This window comes from Cygnus atratus, chromosome 15, assembly GCF_013377495.2.
Source record: "Cygnus atratus isolate AKBS03 ecotype Queensland, Australia chromosome 15, CAtr_DNAZoo_HiC_assembly, whole genome shotgun sequence".
NCBI lineage: Eukaryota > Metazoa > Chordata > Aves > Anseriformes > Anatidae > Cygnus > Cygnus atratus.
Window position 1 is genome coordinate 11398128 of NC_066376.1, and position 19314 is coordinate 11417441.

The 19314-nt window shown below is 51.7% G+C and overlaps 1 protein-coding gene across 4 annotated transcripts in view; it reads left to right on the forward strand.

The window, feature by feature from the left end:
* Window positions 1–19268, forward strand: part of AXIN1 (axin 1) — an 83756-nt gene extending 64488 nt beyond the window's left edge. For 2 of the 4 annotated variants that reach the window (XM_035548943.2, XM_035548942.2), the window contains exons 6-9: window positions 4895–5448; window positions 10210–10455; window positions 16039–16206; window positions 17188–19201. In XM_035548943.2, coding sequence (XP_035404836.1) covers window positions 4895–5448; window positions 10210–10455; window positions 16039–16206; window positions 17188–17314 — 1095 coding nt within the window. In that variant the 3' untranslated portion in view covers window positions 17315–19201. Of the gene's footprint in view, window positions 1–4894; window positions 5449–8756; window positions 8934–10209; window positions 10456–16038; window positions 16207–17187 lie in introns of all 4 variants that reach the window. The other 2 variants (XM_035548941.2, XM_035548940.2) reach the window with 2 other exon arrangements.
* Window positions 19269–19314: the final 46 nt, after the last annotated feature.

Consider the following 19314-nt stretch of genomic DNA (forward strand, 5'->3'; position numbering starts at 1 on the left):
AAAAGCTAGAAAAAAAAGATTTTTCCCCCTACTGAGCTGCCTACAAGTTCCTTTCTAAAGCCTCATCGTACAATAAAAACTGGAAGAGACATCTGGTTTAGAGCCAAGTGACTTTTACTGAAAAGACAGTAAGATTTCTGGTTTTCAGGAAAAAAAAATCTGAATTCATTAATTATTTTGAGCAGCATAGGAGAGACCTAGGGGGTGATATGCATGTTGCCGTGTTACTTTTTCAGCCACTTCATCCTTATGTCTGTGTATGTAGCTGCAGTATCATATCGTGCAGGCCACTCATTCTTTGTCTGAACCAAGTGAATTTGAAATGAGCCATGTGCAGGAGAAGCAAAGCCGCTGCTGAAATTCTCAACGTTTGAGTATAAAACATTGACTAGAGAGGGAAGTTGTTTGCCTGAAGGTGGAAAATGCACTCCTTGTGATTAGGTGAGCTGTTTTGGCCTACCGACCAGTAATAATCTGATGGTTGGGATTGGGAGAAGTCGGGGGGGAGGTGTAAAGCAAGGTGTTGCTTACCCATAGCTCATCAGTGCATATTTCAGGCTCCTGATTCAAAGGGAAGGACACAGGCTAGGCTGGAGAGTAAAAACAGCTCAGCAGACAGTCAGCAGAGTTTAAGCATACATCTAGCTGTCGCTGCCTTTGCGAGCTGATGGAAGATGTTTCTGACAATAGTATGTCAACAAAGCACCATCTAGTGGTTAGGACACCCAGGGCTTCACAGCCCAGCTGAGGCTGCTCGGGCTGCCCAGCTGCAAAGCTTTGCTCGCTGCAGCAAGATGCTGAAACACAGCCCTGGAGCCCGCACTGGGGGAGCGCTGCCCTCCCACGCACCTTCATATCCAGGAAAGCTGAGCCCATGGAGGAGGCTGCTCCCCAAACCCCCAGGTTTCTTCGGTGCATAATGCGGTAGTTATCACCTTGCTCCTACCAGAGCAGTTCTTCAGATAGTTTCCTGGAAACCAGGGTTTGTACCTAATCAGCTGAGAAAACCTGCTTGAATACTTTTATCTGATAACAGTTAAATAGAAATGCACTTAATGTAAAAACTGAGACAAAATTCAGAGGTAATTTTGTAAAAGCAAACATAGAAAGTTATAGGCAAAACATATGGGGATACCTGACTGCAGGCATCCAACAGTATCTTATGAGGATTTGTTTAGCTGTCATTCCCCACTGTGCAAATTAAAACATGTAATTCCCCACCTCTGGGTCAGGGTGGGGAGGCTCGTTCCCCAGGCTTTCTGTGCTGGCAAACCCAGAATGCCAGGTTGGGGGATGGACTTTTCCCCAGGGCAGCCACACCAAACCCTTGCCTGTGGCTCCTTCGGTCAGCAGCTCCGTGTCTCATTTCCCCTTTCTTCCGCCCATGCCAGCCGCGGGCAGGTGTCCGCAGGCAAGAGTGGCTCATCTGGGTGCAGGCAGGTTTGGGGAGGAGGGGAGGGCTAGTGCTGCACTGCCAGGCACAGACTAAGATCAGATAACTCAGGCAAAGAGATTAAGAAGAAGAAAATCTGTCCTGGTTTAGTGCATGAGTTAATTTGCAAGCTTTTTACTTCTGGATATCTTAGGCAAGTAGAGATATCTCACATAGGTTGGCTTGCAAGCAGAGCCTCCTTCCCTCGTTACCTGCCATTTTCTCAACGTGGGGCTTTCCTGCTTCACGTGAGGCTGAGACCAGTGCTGGGGTCAGGAAGCCAGTTGCCCACCAGAGCTCGCTAGCACACCACCAACCCAAGCAGCACTTGCTCTTGGCAGAGGACCTGCTTTGGGTCCAGATCTCCTGCTCATAGAATCACAGAGTCATTAAGGTTGGGAAGGACCTCCAAGATCATCTGGTCCAACCATCCCCCTACCACCACTGTCACCCACTAAACCACGTCCCTAAGCACCACGTCCAACCTTTCCTTGAGCACCCCCAGGGACAGTGACTCCCCCACCTCCCTGGGCAACCCGTCCCAATGCCTGACTGCTCTTTCTGAGCAGAAATGTCTCCTCATTTCTAGGCTGAACCTCCCCTGGCACAATTTGAGGCCGTTCCCTCTAATCCTTTCACTAGTTGCCCATGAGAAGAGGCCGACCCCCAGCTCCCCCCACCTTCCTTTCAGGCAGTTGCGGAGAGAATAAGGTCTCCCCTGAGCCTCCTCTTCTCCAGACCAAACACCCCCAGCTCCCTGAGCCGCTCCTCACAGGACTTGTGTTCCAGGCGCTTCACCAGCTTCGTAGCCCTGCTCTGGACACACTCCAGGGCCTCGATGTCCTTCTTGTAGTGAGGGGCCCAAAGCTGAACACAGCACTCGAGGTGTGGCCTCACCAGAGCAGAGTACAGGGGGACGATCACCTCCCTGGTCCTGCAGGCTGCACTATTCCTGATACAAGCCAGGATGCCGTTGGCCTTCTTGGCCACCTGGGCACACTGCTGGCTCATGTTCACACGAGCATCAACCGACACCCCCAGCTCCTTTTCCTCTGCACAGCTTTTGAGCCTCTCTGCCCCAAGCCTGTAGCGCTGCATGGGGTTGCTGTGGCCAAAGCGCAGGACCCAGCACTGAGCCATGTTGAGCCTCATCCCGCTGACCTCTGCCCATCGACCCAACCTGTCCAGGTCCCTCTGCAGGACCTCCCTACCCTCTGGCAGATCGACGCTTCCCCCCAACTCCGTGACAGATGAGCTGAGACAGGGCAAACAGAGAGAGACACTGCATGCCTCTCCTTCCCTTAGCCCACCCTGATCTCAGTCTTGGAGCAAAACAAAGTACCAGATCCCAGTTATTTGCGCAATTGAGTTTCAGGTGGCCAGAAGATTTCCTAAATCCTGAGCACCCATTTGGCTAGGCAATCCCAGGTTCACCCTGGGCACGCTTGTGTCTCCCTGCTGCGGTGTGACAGCACTGCCAGAGCAGAAAGCACGTGCTGCCATTCATCAGGGATCTGCCCTAGGGTCAGATCTTGCCCTGCAGATACCAGCTGCTGTTTAAACCTAAGAATTCTCCAGAATGTAGGTACCAGCCCTAAAAGCCTCCAAAGCGTTGAGTATGTCACTGGGTCATCACAATCTGTTAATAAATATTTAACCCAGTGTTAAGGATTTAGGCAGTATGTGCTCCATCTTTTCTTGTATCTGACCTAGCTGCCCAGGGATGGCATTTGGCAGGCTGTAGCGTTGCCACTGGAGATGAAAGGTGTTTCTGAAATTAAGAGCAGTTTGCGAGCGACTGGTGTGTCCCCTTCATGAGTGGGCATCGTGTCACACACCGAGTCCCATCTCTGCAGAGTGGCTTGGTGTTAGGAGTCACTGTGACAGCTGGGATCACTGTCATGCTGGATCAGCCTTGTTCCAATGAGTTTGCACAACAGCCTGTTTCTGGTTCTTGCAAAAGGATGAGGGTGTTATGAATAGATCTTTTGGATCCCTTGAAGTAGGTTTGCATTGCAGCGAGACAGGGAAATCAGAGGGGCCGTGGCCACAAAAGGGAGTGAAGGGAAACGGACCTCAGTGGGGCAGGACAGGAGCTGGGGGGAGAAGCCCAGGCTGGCAGAGGGCACTGCAAGTGTCCACGTCTTCTGCACTTTCAAAGCCTGGCATTGGCCCTGGTTCGGTTTGGAACCCCCAGGTGTGACACTGGGAGGAAGTCTGTTATTTGCTTTCTTGCTCTGTGGTTGGCAGCTGAGACTTTGAAGCTAGTTAGCAAGTGATGGATGATAACAACTGACAGGCAAAGCTGATGGGAGGCAGTGTTTTCTAGCAGATGCATTCATCTGGCAGGGCAGATATTCCCCGTGCTGCAAATGATTTCTTTTCTGTGCCAAAGGAGGAAGAGAGAGCGGGATTAAAGGACTTGCTGAAATCCTACGTATGTAATTAAAAAAAATAGGAATTCTGTTTTCCAATAAAGAAACTTCATAAATATCTGAGTTTATGCTGGAGCATAAAATAGTTTGTCAGAATCAAAATTGTGGCTGTTAGCATGGAGGAGTTTTATTCCTCCTGGCACAGACTAAAGAGGCGCTAACAACAGTGTGTCCTAGACAGTTGTGAACTACAAGAGCAAGCAGTTAGTTACAACCCATGTCTTTATCTGCATGAAGTGTTTTGCCATAGCATTAGCATGCCTGGGAGAAAACGGTGTTTCATTTTCAAAACCATTCAAGCTGCTGTTGACCTTCAGTTGCACGCTCCTATTACAAGCGCGCTGTTTGCCTTGCTTTGTGGAACAGTCATTCAGGTGAGAAAACCCCCTGGTATCTGCTGACTCGAGAATGGTTTTGCTGCATGTCCTGTGACTTTGTGCTTTGTCTGATGATCTTTGAAGCAGTGCCTCGCCGAAGGCTTGTAGGAAGTTGCACGAAGGCTTGTAGGAAGTTGCACGTACGGTGCGGTAAGCTGTGTTTCCGCTGCTGGTTGTTACAGAACCATCTTCAAGGGACATGGGGAGCTTTTTAGCAAAACTCTGCCCGCTTATAAATCCGATCAAGTCGTTACACTTATAAGAAAGGCGCACCTGTAAATCCTGGCTTTGTGTCAGTGGTTGCCCTGGTCTCTTTGGGCGATGCGCTGAGAGCCTTGCGAATGGTGCCTCACGAGGCAGGCAGAGAAGCGGTGCGGCAGCGGGGCATCGCCATGAGCTGGGACAGGGCAGGCTCAGGCTGCGCATTAGGAAGTTTTCCACAGGAGGGCGGCGCAGCCAGGGACAGGTCTCCAAAGAGGGGAGGCATCTCCACCTTGAAGGCTTTCAAGACCTGGCTGGACAAAGCCGGGGCTCACCTGTCCGAGTGTTGGTGGCAATCGTGCCGTGAGTGGGAGGTGGGACTAGAGACCTCCAGAAACCCCTTGTGCCAGCCTGCTGTCATTCTCTGATTGTCCTCTGGTTTCTTGCAGGAGGAAGAAGGTGAGGAAGCAGACATCTCTTCTGGTCCTTCAGTCATTAGCCACAAGATGCCTTCTGCCCAAACCTTTCATCACTTTGCTCCTCGTTACTCTGAGATGGGCTGTGCTGGGATGCAGATGAGAGATGCACATGAAGAAAACCCAGAAAGCATCCTTGATGAACACGTACAGCGTGTGATGAAAACACCAGGCTGTCAATCTCCAGGACCTGGCCGCCACTCTCCTAAGCCACGGTCTCCAGAAAGCGGCCACTTAGGAAAGCTGTCAGGGACACTAGGAACAATTCCTCCAGGGCATGGCAAACACACAACAAAATCAGGAATGAAACTGGATGCAGCTAACTTATACCACCATAAACATGTCTACCACCACATCCATCACCACAGCGTGATGAAACCAAAAGAGCAAATTGAGGCCGAGGCCACGCAGAGGGTGCAGAACAGCTTTGCTTGGAATGTAGATTCACATAACTATGCAACAAAGTCACGAAACTACACTGAAAACTTGGGCATGGCCTCTGTCCCCATGGACTCTTTAGGCTACAGGTGAGTCAGGGCAACACCCAGTGGGAGTCCCAGAGCTGGAGCTTCTCTAGGAAGCTCTTTCATAAATGGGCTCTAGCATGCCAGTGAAACAGGGTGGCTGAGCCATGTTTTCTTATGGGACATGGTTTGAGGGCTCCTCACTGCTCTTCCCCTTCAGAAATGAATATGCTTCCTGATAACCCCTATAAGCCCCTTTTCACCTCTGGGTCTGGTGCTAAAAGACATCCTCTAACCAGGATTTTGAATGGCCTTGGTTATAAAGTAGCTCTTCTGTTCCTTAAAGCAGCAGAGGTGCTGGTCGACTTAACCGTGCACTGGGAGTTGATAAGTGTAGGGCTGTGTCTTAGGGCCTGGGCAACAGAAACCAGACTCTTAAGTTGTTTATGAGAGGACACAAAAGTACTCCTTTCTGCAAGGCATAATTTATTCACCAGAAGGGTTCATTTATCTTCATATATAAGCGGTGGACGCTCAGGTGCTGCTGTGGCCTGCTGTCCCAGGGGGACGTTCTCCCAGGCAGGGCTGTGTCCATCTCTGCCCAGGAGAGATGGTGCCATGTGTGCTCTTGTCAGTTTTTCCTTTGTCTGTTTGAATTAGAAACATGGCATGAGAGAATGGTTTGGGTTGGAAGGGACCTTAAAGATCACCTGGTTCCAACCCCCTGCTATGGGACACTTCCCCCCAGCTCAGGCTGCCCAAATCCCACCCAGCCTGGCCTTGGGCACTGCCTGGGATAGGGCAGCCACAGCTCCTCTGGGCAGCCTGGGCCAGAGCCTCACTGTCCTCATAGTAAATAGGATTTCTTCCTAATGGAATTTCTTCTGAACATATAATCTAAATCTATCCTCTTTTAAGTTTAAAACTGTTACCCCTTGCCCTGTCATTTCAATCCCTCATAAAGAATGCCTCCCCATCTTTCCTGTAGGTCCCCTTTATATACTGAAAGGCCACAGTAGGGTCTCCCCGGAGCCTTCTCTCCTCCAGGCTGAACACTCCCAGCTCCCTCAGCCTCTCTTCACAGCAGAGGAGCCCCAGCCCCCTGACCATCCTCATGGCCTCCTCTGGACCTGCTCCAGCAGGTCCCTGTTCCTCTGGTGCTGGGGTCCCAGAGCTGAATGCAGGGCTCCAGGTGGGGTCTCACGAGAGCGGAGCAGAGGGGAACAGTCCCCTCCCTCGCCCTGCTGACTGTGCTGCTGTTGTTGCAGGCTGGGGCACGAGTGGCTTTCTGGGCTGCCAGCACACATTTTCAGCTCATATTCAGTTTTTCATCCACCACCCAATTCCTCCATCTTCTGTCTGTGTGCTGAGAGGAGAGGGCAAAGTTTATTCTCTGCAGTTTATTCTCTGCAGCAGCTAGTCCTGTTATTGAATTACTGTAAAGGCGAGGCTCAGGGCTACCTTGAATAATGAGTGGTGATGATAAATGTGGAGCAGCTGTAGCGGAGAGCTTGGCTAGCTCCTTAAGGTGTGTTATTTTGGGGCAAGGCTTTGCAGTGTACTAGGGGTGGGATTTTAGTGAAGGCAGGCAGCCAGGTGGGTCTGCAATGTGTAGGAACAACTTTCTGGAGGAGGGATGAGGGAGGCAGAGCGTAGAGGCAGCTGAAGCAAACTGCTCTGTAGGCTGACAGGGAGGGAGAGAGCCCTTATGTCTTTCTGTAGGGTTGAAATGTGTCTGGGCTGCTTCGACAAAGCATACACGTGGCCATGCTGGGTCAACCCAAAGCCACATCTAGATACAGGTCTTCTCTCTAGCACTGACTACAGTATACACTCAAGGGAAATGTAAGTGGGCACATTTAGAGCTGTCCTTCTGGCACAAACTCACAGTTCCTGTCCCCAGGTTAGGAGTTTTATAAGATGAGAGTTTGCATCTGAACAGTCTTGTTCAGCAGCCAGTGCTCTCTTGCAGTGGCTCGTTTTGTCCTTCCTGAACCCAGCTGGACTGCTGGCCTCCCCAGTCTGCAGTGTGATTACGAGCTATTGAAAAAGGCTTTTTTTTGTTTGCACTGAACCTGCTGCTGGCGAATTTTATTTGATACCTGCTAGTCCTTGTGTGGTGAGAAGCTGAGAACAAATTCTCAGTTTGCTCTGACTTCATTGATCTTCAGCATCCCCCTGTCCATGTTGTTTCCTGAGCTAAAGAGTTTTTATCTGCGTAGTCTCCACCTGCAGAAGACAATCCACATCTCTGATTGCCTGCATGGTGTCAGTGCTCTGAGTTCCACAGTGGCCGTGTGGGGCATGCTGGCCAGACCCAAACATAGCAACATCTCCTCGTCGGTTCTCAAGTGATTTCCCACTAATTCTCGCCACCCTGCAACATCGGGTTACTGTTTCCAAAGAACCCCTGCTGGGAATCCCATCTCACTTCTTCCCAGCAAAGCTGACTGGGGATCTGTTACTCCGTTGTGGTGTTCTTTTACCTGTCTGTGCTAATGAGCATACAGAAGTAGGGAGGGCCTGTGGAGTAAAGTAGGTGGGTGATTAGGATGATGGGGGTCCATTAAATTTACAGCCCATGGCAATGGCAGGCCAGCACAGGCTTGTTCTGTGTGGCCTCGCGAGCGTGTGGCTGTCCAGCTGTGCCTTGGGGCACATCCGCATGCGCAGTGGCAAGGAGAGGTGGGATAACTCTAAGAGCCTTTGCTGCAGCCATAAACATAGCAAGAGCCTGTCAACCATTGCCTCCTTTCTGCCTAGCTGCATTGTCTGCAGCGGCTGCGTTTCCCGGTGTGCCCTGGAAGTTAGGTGGGAGCCTGCAGAAGGCAGTCCCCTCCATGGGATGTAATCTTTTACCATGATTTGAAGCCTCGGTTCAGATCATGGTGAGAAGCAAATGCTTGGCATGGTAAAACAGCAGTTTGGGGTGCTAGCAAACTGGTAAGCAGCTCTGGGGAGGGGATCAGAAGGGCTCAGATGAAGAGCAGTGGTCTGACTTGGAGAGGCAGCCTATAGATTGCAGCACCAGGATGAACCTCGTGCTCTGAGCCTGTTACCACGTTGGAGCAAAGAGCTGGGGGTGTAACACAGTCCTTCATTTGCCAGGAGATCTCTTGGGCTTTTTGCCGCGTTGCCACGGCTCATTTGCCAGAGAAGCTCCCTTCCCTCCCAGAGACAGCTGATGTGCCTCAGGGTAGCCGGTCTTGCTCTTAGCCACAGCTGTAGCATGGTTGGTTTGAGCTGTGGTAGAGCCCAGCAGACCCTGTCAGGGCTGAATATGTCTAGAGATAGACATGTCCGTCCTCTGCCACTGTCTGTGGTGGTTTGGCTTAGGCAAAGCGCTAATGTCTCAAGCTTTATTCTTGCAGTGGGAAAGCAAGTCTGCTCTCAAAAAGAAATGTTAAGAAGACCGATTCAGGGAAAAGTGATGGTGCCAACTATGAGATGCCAGGATCTCCTGAAGACGTGGAGAGAAACCAGAAGATCCTTCAGTGGATCATAGAAGGAGAGAAGGAGATCAGCAGGCATAAGAAAACAAACCATGGGTAAGGGCTGGTAGAGCGAGGAGTCTTCATACTGTTGTATTGCATCCCCTGCATAAGGCATGTCTCTCTAGGATGTACAGCAGTCTGCCTTGTTCCTGGAGATCTTGAGAAGGCAAGCATCCACCAGGGACAAAGGTTTAGATCCTCTGGAGACTGAGGATTGCTGGGGGGCTATAAGGATAAAGTTCAGTTTTTTTCCAAAGGACGAATCGTGGCCTTGGGGGGAGGTTGAAGCCTCAGAGGAATCTCACAAACTGCTGCTGTGGTTACGAGGTGGATAATGTGGCACACAGTAGGCAGTATTTTTGCTTTAGGCATTTGCTCTACATAAATGCTTGTTGCTCTTGCAAGGTGTTGATAGGAATGTAGGACCTGCTGTGCTGGAGCCATTGGTCCCGAGTAAGCAGCCTGACACGGCTCAGGCAAGACTTCAGCTTGTTGGGAGCATCCTCTGGGATGGCCTCGCCTGCGCAGAGTAGAGCCAAAGATGGTGGCTGTCTTGGGAATCTCTCTGTAGTCAAGCAGATCTCCTGTGGGCACAGATTCGTAATCACAGTCTGGCCATTCTCTGGCAAAAAGCAGTGCTTTCAGGGCGTCACTGACAAGAGGGATCTGGGGGCTCGTCCCCATTGCCACGGCTGCGTTAGCGAGTAGCTGAGTGGCAAAAGTGCTGTTGTTTTTTCCTCTTGCTTCAAAGTAGTGGCCGGGGCAGGTTGCTCTGCAGGCAGCTGGGGTGAGGGACAGAGCCATGGGCAGTGCTGGGCCACCGTGAAGCCAGGCAGCACGTCGTTGTGTTGCTGGAGCTGGGGAAGGACAAGCATGTTGGTGCCACATCCATTGCCCGTCGGTGGCTCAGAGCGAGAGGCTCGCAGCCTGGGAGCGTTGGCGCCACACACGGGGACATCTTCTGGCGGATCCTGCTGAGTGAATTTTGCGTATCGTTGAGCTGCCTTTTGCTGGTTTTATTTCTATGCATTGTGCATTTCATGAGAGCCGTTAAGCAGATCTGTTGTCTTTGTGTCCGGGTTGGGTCGCTCACGCCGATGTCTCACCAAAACACTAGAGTAGATGGCAGCACGCTGCCCTGAAATATCCAGGGCTGCAGTGGCTGGATGGTGCTCCCCTCTCCCTCAGAAACCACAGCACAGCCATGCTGTAAGGAGGTTCCCAGTGGTGCCTGAGCCCAGCTGCGGAAGCGGTAGTCCATCTAGGAGTGACTGTGAGCATGTGCAAAGCGGCTTGGCAATCTGTGTAAAACCTTTGTATTTATGTGTAGCTCTTCAGGTGCTAAGAAACAGCTGTCCCATGATATGGTCCGACCCCTCTCCATTGAGCGACCTGTTGCAGTGCATCCGTGGGTCAGTGCGCAGCTCCGAAACGTTGTCCAGCCTTCTCACCCTTTCATCCAAGATCCTACCATGCCGCCCAATCCAGCACCCAACCCTCTCACCCAGCTGGAAGAAGCTCGCAGAAGGTTGGAGGAGGAGGAAAAAAGGGCTGGAAAACTCCCCCTTAAACAAAGGTATGGCAGTAGGGTCTGACTGTGCATGGGAGGGAAGGGGGAAACTGCTCTGAAGGTGGAGAGCTGAGGGAGATGTCCAGTCCCCCTGTTTCAGTTTCCAGCACTAACGGGGTGGAGGTATGTGCAGAGGTCAGAGAAACCTGCCCCAGTCCCTCCGACGTGCCCTCTCATGGTGGTGCATATGTCACAAACTACCTTGAGGCCTGGGCTTGCGTTTTTTGGATGGAGCGTCTGGAAGAGCTCTGAAAGGGTGGGGAAGGAGCTGCTGAGCGCTCAAGCAAGTGGAGCCTGTCTAGAAGGAGCAGGTTGGGGAAGAGCTCTCTTCTGCAGTACTAACCGCACTCCAGCTCGTGGGCTCGCTTGTTCTTTGCTGGCGCTGACTCTTGGCTTGTTCACACTCACACAGAGATTTCAAAGGTCTTGGCTGGTGCGGTAGCAGAATTCAGCAGGATGCAGCAAAGTTAAGCACAGAAGAAGAGTATGTATTTGCTCTTTATTTACATCTCCTCCAGTCTTCCAGCAAAGGCTGCTTGTGGCATCTAGATGGGAACACCGCACTCTAGTCCCGCTACAGCAGGACTGCCTCACTGCATGTCTGTGCCCAAGTCACTGCTGTTTTTTGTGACTCAGCTTAATGCCTGTTGCAGAGCTAATTCTCCTGCTCCTGTATTATCTTTCAGGGAAGATTATTTGCAAGGCACATGGAGCTATCAGATGAAAAACATTTTGGAAGTGCTGGATAATTACTGTTAAGAGCTAAAAGCACTTTGTCCGTTAAAAACCTTTCACAATGGGAATTGCTTGTAGTCTCTCCAGTGCTTTATAGCTACATTCTGAGAACTTTAAACTTTCAAGTCTGACGCTTAGAAACATGAGTGTAATTTAAAAAACAAGCTCCTCTAATTGCTGAACTCCAATTATTTTTGCTTGCAGTGGCCTTGTAGCAGACTTCTGCATATTTATGTCAGACAGATTGAAAGACAGGTAATTAGAGGGCTCTCCCAAGTCAGGTTGAGCCAAGTTTATTTGATCTGCCTTTCAGCTGGTGTAATTGGATAGAGTTTATTAGTAGAGTCATTTATAGTCATATTAGATTCACGCACCTTTCCCAGAAATGTCTAGATGCAGAGATGCAGATACACCCTTTGGAAATGCCAGCCTGGGCTATATGCATACGTCATGAATATGCTAATAACAACTTGGCATGCATTGTAAACATAGCTTTTGTAGAAACCCCGTGGCATTGTGGTATATGCCCTCCAGACCAGCAGAGAACAGGCTGAGCCGTGCTGGGCTGCTCCACTTTCACACTTGTGCTGCCTCCTCACAAGACCTGGCCGTTCTGAAGACACAGTGATCCCGCTGACCCGCCTGATGTGTGGAAAAACAGGGAGCAGTGTTTGCTGGGGAGGAACTGCTAATGAAAAGCAAATGTGCCCATGTCCAGTAGCACACAAGAATGGATGCTGCCCCAGGGAGTGAAGGATTTCTTGGTGTTTAAATCTGTCTGCTGTATTTTGGCAGGACGAGGTGCTCCAGCTGAAGCATGCCTGAGCTAGCACCTTTTCAGAGGGCTCCTGTTATGGTTAGCACAGGAGCGTGCCTGAAAACAGACCCCACGTCTCTTCTGAGAGGGGCTGCCAAGGCTGGCTGGGGAGCAAAGGAGAAACAGAGAGGGGATTTCACCTGGAAACACCTTTTATTTCAGTCAGGAGCTTTGGAGGGCTCTTGGAAATTGGAGCCAGCCTCCAGGTTCATCGGCAGCCTTGGGGAGGCAGAGTCCCCACAGCACAGGAGGAGGTGGTGAGCCTGGAGGTGTACTTGAGGCACGGGCTTGAGCTGGCTGCAGGGGAGCGTACAGTGCCAGCTTTGTACAGCTCAGCTGCCCCTGCAGCATGGTTACCTGGCTCACGAGCTGCTCTCCCGCCGGCACAGCCCTCTGTAGCCGTGTCCTTTCCCCACTCGCTCCCCAGTTCTGCCTGGGGGTGTCAGCAGCATGCTCCCACCCCACCACTGTCCCACAGGCGTCCACACAGGCTGCACTGAGCATCATAAATACTCTGGAAGGAGTCACGCTGCTGTTGCAGAACAGGCCTTTCTCTCCCTGTTCTACAGGGTTTGGGGCAGGGAGCATTGATCTTTAAGATACCTGCATGACAGCTGCTAGGAAGCAATTCCAGATTAAATGTCCAGCACCGAATGACCTGCAGATCCAGTGTGCCCATTGCATTTGTGGAGAGCCCTGTCCCAGTGACCATCATTGCTTGTCTGTGCAGCCAGTTTGGAGCCATTTTCCGTAGCTCAGTGTCACAGTTCAGTTATGTTAACAGCTGGAAGAAGTAATTAGTACCAGCTCTGCAGAGAAAAGGGTTTTGCAAGCAGCAAAAGAATTTTAGAAATTCTCCAGCAAAAATGTTAGCGTGAGCTCGGTTTGGAATTAATTTGGTTGGGCCGAGCCTGGAAGAGGATCAGAGCTGGACACTCCCAAGGTAACATCCACCGGTTGCATTTCAGGCTTTCCAAAGCTCTTCAGCCTCTGGCTGAGTTGGAGCAAGCCCCCTACCTCCCTGTGGTGGGCACAGCTGCATCACAGCTAGCTTGTACTTGTGCTCTAACACAGACCCAGGTTCCCTTTCACATCAGCCATTTGGATTATATGGCTAGAAATTCTTGACAGGTTAGTGAAGTGTAGATGCAGTAAGTTGGATCAGTGCTGCTGTTCCCTTATTGGATAACATTTTATGTCATTTTATGACAAATGTTGCAAAGGGAGCTGATCCCAGCAGAGGAAAGGTAGCGTTACTTGTCTGTATTCCTGGGGAGGGTCACACTGCAGACCCAGAAGATGCGCGCAGGTGGAGGCTTTAATGCAGCAGGGCTTAGACATGGTCTGGTGGAGCACCGTACTCAGTGGTGGCCCATCTGGGTAAGAAGCGGTCTCAGAAGATTTCTAGATTTCTTGGCGATGACGAAAGTGGAGACAGTTGTGTTGCCTTGTTCTCCTGAGAGGAAAGCTTGGAAAATTGTGTTTTCAGTGATCAGCCCTGCTTCAGGCTGCTAGAGATCTGTTGCTGCAGTTTTAGGATGCGTGTGTGTTCTGTGACTGTGAGATGCTCCGAAACATGATTTTTCTTCCTGCAAGAAGGCATTAACCCTTTAGCTCTTGTCCCGTCACTGGCAGCATCCTTCAGGAGCTGTTCCTGCTACCTCTGCAGGTCCTGTCCCGTGGGGAAGAGCCCTGTCTTTGTGTCCAGCCACTCTCCCTGTTGCTGCCTGCGGCCTCCTGCTCTTACAGGGTCCCTGTAACCCGCTGAGCAGTGCCAGCTGTGATTCCATCCCCCTCCTGCTCCAGGGGGACCGAAGCTGCCCTCAGCCTCTGCTCGGATGCCCAGAAGCCATCCCTACCTTGATTTATGTCAAAAACAGGGAGATCCAAAACTGCGGGGTTTGGTTTTAACTCTAGTGCTGTGAAGCAGTACAGAGCTTCTGTTTTCAGGCATTGGCAGCCTCTCTGTGCTCTGGGAAGGAGTGCGTGCTGTGACGCTGGTGCTTTAACCCCTGCCTGTTTTCCACCATCCCCTTTTTTCTCTCTGCTGTCTGCAGCAGGAGGGCTGTCTGTTTTGACAAGCCCTTGAAACAGCGTATGTGCAAGAGGCATTCGCTTTCTAGTGGATGTAGGAGAAACTTTGGATGCTCTTTCTTCCTTGCATGCTTTCTACAAGCCACACGATCCCCATGGCCCCTTTCCGAGGCTGGGGAAGAGGGGATAGAGGAGCCAGTCTGAGCACGTTCAGAAACGGCCTTTCAGGAATGAATTACGCACCAGCAGGAGGAAGGCTCCCGGCCATTGGCACGGTCCCCCTCTTGCTTCTACCAGGGCAGACCTCGGGGGGCTCAGGGCGTTTGTCGTAGTGGATGGGCATTTGCAAGGCCAGGAGGTGCTGAGCAGATGAAGGCTTGCTCACCCAGCACCCCTGTGGGATGGCAGCGCCAGTGTTGTGCTGCCTGTGCTGTGCACGCCGTTGCGTCCCCAGGAGCCTGCGTGCCAGGTCCCCTGGGCACAGAGCAGCTGTCTCTTAGTCATGACTTGTTTCTAGCGGCATTAAGAGAAGCTTAGGGACTTTGAGGTTTTCCAAACCCCTTCAATTAACTTCTGGCTCACAGGATGCACAGTATTTGCCTGAATTTATGACCCATTTTTCCTTTAAATGCAAGATATTTTTTTCCAAGGATGATTCAGTTTCTTAATGTTTTTCTAGCTAAAGGGCATCCTGTACTTTGATATGAGGATAGGTTCTAAGAGCTCTGCTGGCACCACGAGCAGACCCGCACCTCTCAGGATGCAGCATTTTCCCCAGAGGTCTCCCAGGCAGAGCAAGCACCAGAAACATTGTTCAGTTGAACTTTAGACCTCTCATGGCTTTAGAAAGAGGTGAAAAAAATTTCTCTGGTCTTGGTTTGCAAAGCCAATGTTTATGTGGGCATGCCATTAAAAAGGTGCTGTGCCTGTGAGCCAGTGTTTAAAGGTTAGGGTCACAGTCATTTCCAAAATTGTGATTAGCTCATGTGCTTGGCAAATTCTGTTTTTATAGCAACTTTCCAGTCATATAAATACAAAATCATCTTTTTTACCCGGTGTGCTTTTAAAATAATTTTAAAGCTGCCAAGTTTGTTTTATGTGATTTTGAAAGAGAACGCTGCCTCTGCCGAGACCACACATACCAAGTTACGTATTTGTGTAGGCTGCTCAAATGCTTGTGCAGCATTTACAGTGCCCAGGTGAAAAGCTCTACAGAAGTGCAAAGTACCATTATTTTTATTGTTGCTACTTTTGTCTGCCTCTGAAAATGGGGCTAGGACTGGGCTGACACTTCCAGTGTAGTGATGGCACCACATAGCAAACGCCAGTATGTGGGCTGGAAGCAGAGACCAGTCTGACATCTCAAGAGTCAGGAAAACAGGAGATTTAAAGTCAGTTCACCAGGGTTTTGAGGGCAGTGTCTGCCTTCCAAAATCTATCACGTGGTGCAGACAGGACGTGTGTTGTTAGCCAGCAGCCTAACTGGGCCTGGCCACCCTGCGTGGATGGGACAGGCAGTGAAGCCTGTCCTTGGGCTGTTCTCCTCTCACCAACAGGTTCCCTTCCCTGCCAGCACCGGTGCTGGAAAGGATGAGCCGGGAAGCCACATGGCTTCTTAAAAAAGCCATGTAATTGCTTGGATGGACTCTCCTCTTGGGCTGATTGGAGATGTTCTCCCTGTGCAGCAATCTCAACAAGTTGGCTGCTAGCCCAGTGGCCCTGAGACAGCTCCTTTTTTTGACATCAGAGCCTCTGTTTTCCCCACAGAGCCTGAGGAGCTGCAGGACCACCACAGCAGGCTGCCTGCCAGTCCCAGGCTCACTCAGAGGCCGTGTCACATCTCCTGCTGCCCATCTCTTGTCACCTGTGGTGGAACATGACCTGAACCCCTTGCCTGGGCAGCTCCATACCCAGACTGGCACCCAGCGGTGGTGATGGCTCTGAAGCTGTGCTGAGCACCATAGGCTGATACTCAGCAGGTTGCTTGTATTGTTGTACAACAGGTTGAAGCCCCAGAAGAGACCGGGCAGCGGTGCGTCCCAGCCGTGTGAGAACATCGTGGTTGCTTACTACTTCTGCGGAGAGCCGATCCCTTACCGCACCCTCGTCAAAGGGCGTGTGGTGACACTGGGACAGTTCAAGGAGCTGCTGACCAAGAAAGGGAACTACAGGTAAGGGCTGTTTGCTGCGTGCAGTGTGGTGCCTGCAGACTGTCAACAACCCCTGGCAGATGCCACCACCGGGATGCAGTGGTGCTGCTCCTGCCAAGGTGAAGGAGCCGTGGTGGAGGTAGGTCGGGGGCATCCTGGAGTTCTCAAGAGCCTTCCAGGAGGGCTCTCAGGCTGTGCTGCAGTGGGAATACAGCAGCACAGTAAAGATGCCTGGTTGCCACTGGAGGTTCCTGCACTTAAGAAAAATAAGTCCCAACGTGAGCCAGGAATGTACTTTTTAAATAGGGGCAGAACCAGTACTTGCAGCAGCAATCCTGCCTCATGGAAGCAGGGTTATATTTGTGTTTGGCTGGAAAGGCTTGGTTGTTGAAGAGGCAGGTTACGGGAACATGGGAGATTGGGTTCTCTACCAGAAATGTCCTGCATCACAGTTCGTACCTTGAACAGACATTTCAGGGCTGCATGGTGTCCTGGGCTGGTAAGGAGCAGCAGCAACCAGTGCTTGATGATGCTCTGGGGAACCCTTCAGCTTCCAGAGCCATTTCAACTCCCAGGGTTTCCTCCAGTGAGGACGAAGAGGTTGGGCCCTACTGGAGTCCCAGAGTGCCTGTCCTCTGTGTGGCAGCCAGGCATGGGGTGTGTAGCTCTGCCAGTCACCCCTTCCAAGTAGGAACTGCCTTGGGAAAGTCTGCCTAGAAATGTTCTGGGGTCTCACCAACACGGGGACCTCCAGCCAGCTTTTGCGAGAGCTGTGAATGGGTCTGGATTCAGGGCCTGAGCCTCAATATGCTGGCACGGATCCTGACCACTCTCTTGGTCAGAGTGAAGACGGGTGGATGCTGGCCTCAGTCGCCTCCACATCTGCTGGAGCTGCTCCCCGTTCACCATTAGCTCAGGGAGTGCTGTACCCTGTCTCTGGGTATGACTGGTGTCCCACATGGCCACTCACCTCTCTCTGTCGCCATGTTTCTGGGTTTTCAGGTATTACTTTAAGAAAGTGAGTGATGAATTCGACTGTGGTGTGGTCTTCGAGGAGGTGCGGGAAGATGACACCATCCTGCCCATCTTCGAAGAGAAGATCATCGGGAAGGTGGAAAAGATCGACTAGGCGACTAGGCTGTGAGGCTGCAAAGGCTTTAAGGAAAGGACTGTGAAAGACTCTGGGACCGGAGGAGAAGGTCTGGGGCTGACGCTGGCGGTGCTACTCCAGCAGGCGCTGGGCGAGCCCGGGGCGGAGGGCGGCAGCCTGCTCTGTGCAAGCTGTTTTGCCAGTGGAAGTTGTTTCACCCCACGAACCTGCCAGTGGGAGCCTGGGCTCCCTCTCCATACCGAATATAAGTGTAATGTAGCATTGTACAGTGCATTAGAAAGTGTAATATGACCTTGTTTACTAAAGCTGCATATTTTTGATATATTGTAATAAAAGGAAAATATTTCCAATGTCACAGTGCTCTTATGTAAATGTAAAACGTACAGGTACTGCAGAATTCACCCAAAGTGTACAGCCATCCATCAAACTCAGTGTGGTCCTCGCTTTCACAGCACCCTTCCCTGCCCCCTCCGTGTGGATGGCTCCTGAGTGACGCTGCTGCAGCGGGGCAGAGCGCGCCTGGCCCAACAAGCTGCTGTCCCCCCCAGTCGTGTGGAAGGTGTTGCTGTGCTCCGGTGGGGCCCTCCTCTGTGGTTCCTGCACACCTCCGAAGATTGCTGAGACGTTTTGAACAAGTCGGCCTCTTGCCTCCCTGGCACTTGCAGCTACTGGACCTGGTAGGGTGGTTTTTCTCCTGAGCTTTCTGAGATTGAGTGACTCCCCGATGGAAAGAAGGGTCAGTGGCAGTTCTCAGTGCTGGGGGCTTCCTGTGGTGCCTTGTACCAGAGACGCGGGATGGGGCGAGCTGGCAGGGCCGTGGGACATCCGTGAGGACCAGCTCCCACCCCATGCTGTGGAGCTGGGGCGGCAGGCTGGGCACTGGCATCCCACATCCTGCACTTGTCCTCCACGTCTGCCCTGTTCCTGGAGAAGACCTTTCTTCCCAGGAGGGAGCAGCAGCTCCGCAGAGGGCTGGCACCCGTGTGCCCCCTGCAGACCTGCTCAGGCCTCCAGTGTCAAAGTCAGGCTTTGGTCAAAGAGTCTTTCTAGGAGACATGTAGTATGGGGAGGAAGCCAATGAGACACTTTAAGTATGAGGACAAAACCCATCTTTTTATGAGTCTTGAGTCTTTTTTTCAGGTTCTGTGTCTCTGGGGAGGTCATGTGAGGGCACTGCAGTCCAGTGCTAGTAGCGAAGGGAGTTGTTGATGCCATTTTGTGGGGCTCTTTTAGGGCCAGGTCACCCAAACACTGCACTCACTCTAAGGGGCAGCCACCAGGGTGCAGATGGGACTCTAGGCAGCCTCCTGGGATTACTTGCTCCCAGCTGGGCTGCCCACTCCCACTGCCCCTGCCTTTGGCCCTGCCCTGCCCACCAGCCCGGGCTGTACTCCATGCCCAAGCAGCCGCAACTCTGCGCTGGCTCCTTCGGCGAGACCGGCCCCCCCCACGTCCCCCAAAGCCAGCTCGTCGGGGGCTTCCACATGAGCTCTTGCCCTGCCTGGCCGCGTGCTGCTGCTGCAGCATTTTGGAGCATGGTGCAGCTGCCTGTGGGGCTGGGGGCCCTGTGTGCGTGGCACCGCATGGGGATTTGACTCAGCCTATTGTATATGTCACCGAGTGCCTTTTAAACACGGTCCTGTGACTTGCCTATCACTATGTGAAGTCCAGCAAAATCTGCAATCGTTTTCAGCCAGGGAACAGCATTATGAACGTTTTTTTTTTTTCCTCCCTCTTTTTTTAAGTTCTGATCATGTTGTGTCTGGTGCGGTTGTTACCATGCCTGGGATTTCCGTCTCCCCCTTTTTTTCCTCAGGGGGTTCCCTGTAAATATGTACATTTGCTAAGCGCAGCATCCTCTGCTGGCTGTGCAGCCCTGGCGATGTCTCCTGTGCATCCTCATGTGCTGACTTGTACAATGATCTTTTCAAAGGTACTTGGATAAAATGAAATAAAACCCCACATCCCAATGCCTGCTGGTTTCTTCCTTCCCTGCGGAGCAGAGATCCAGGCCCAGG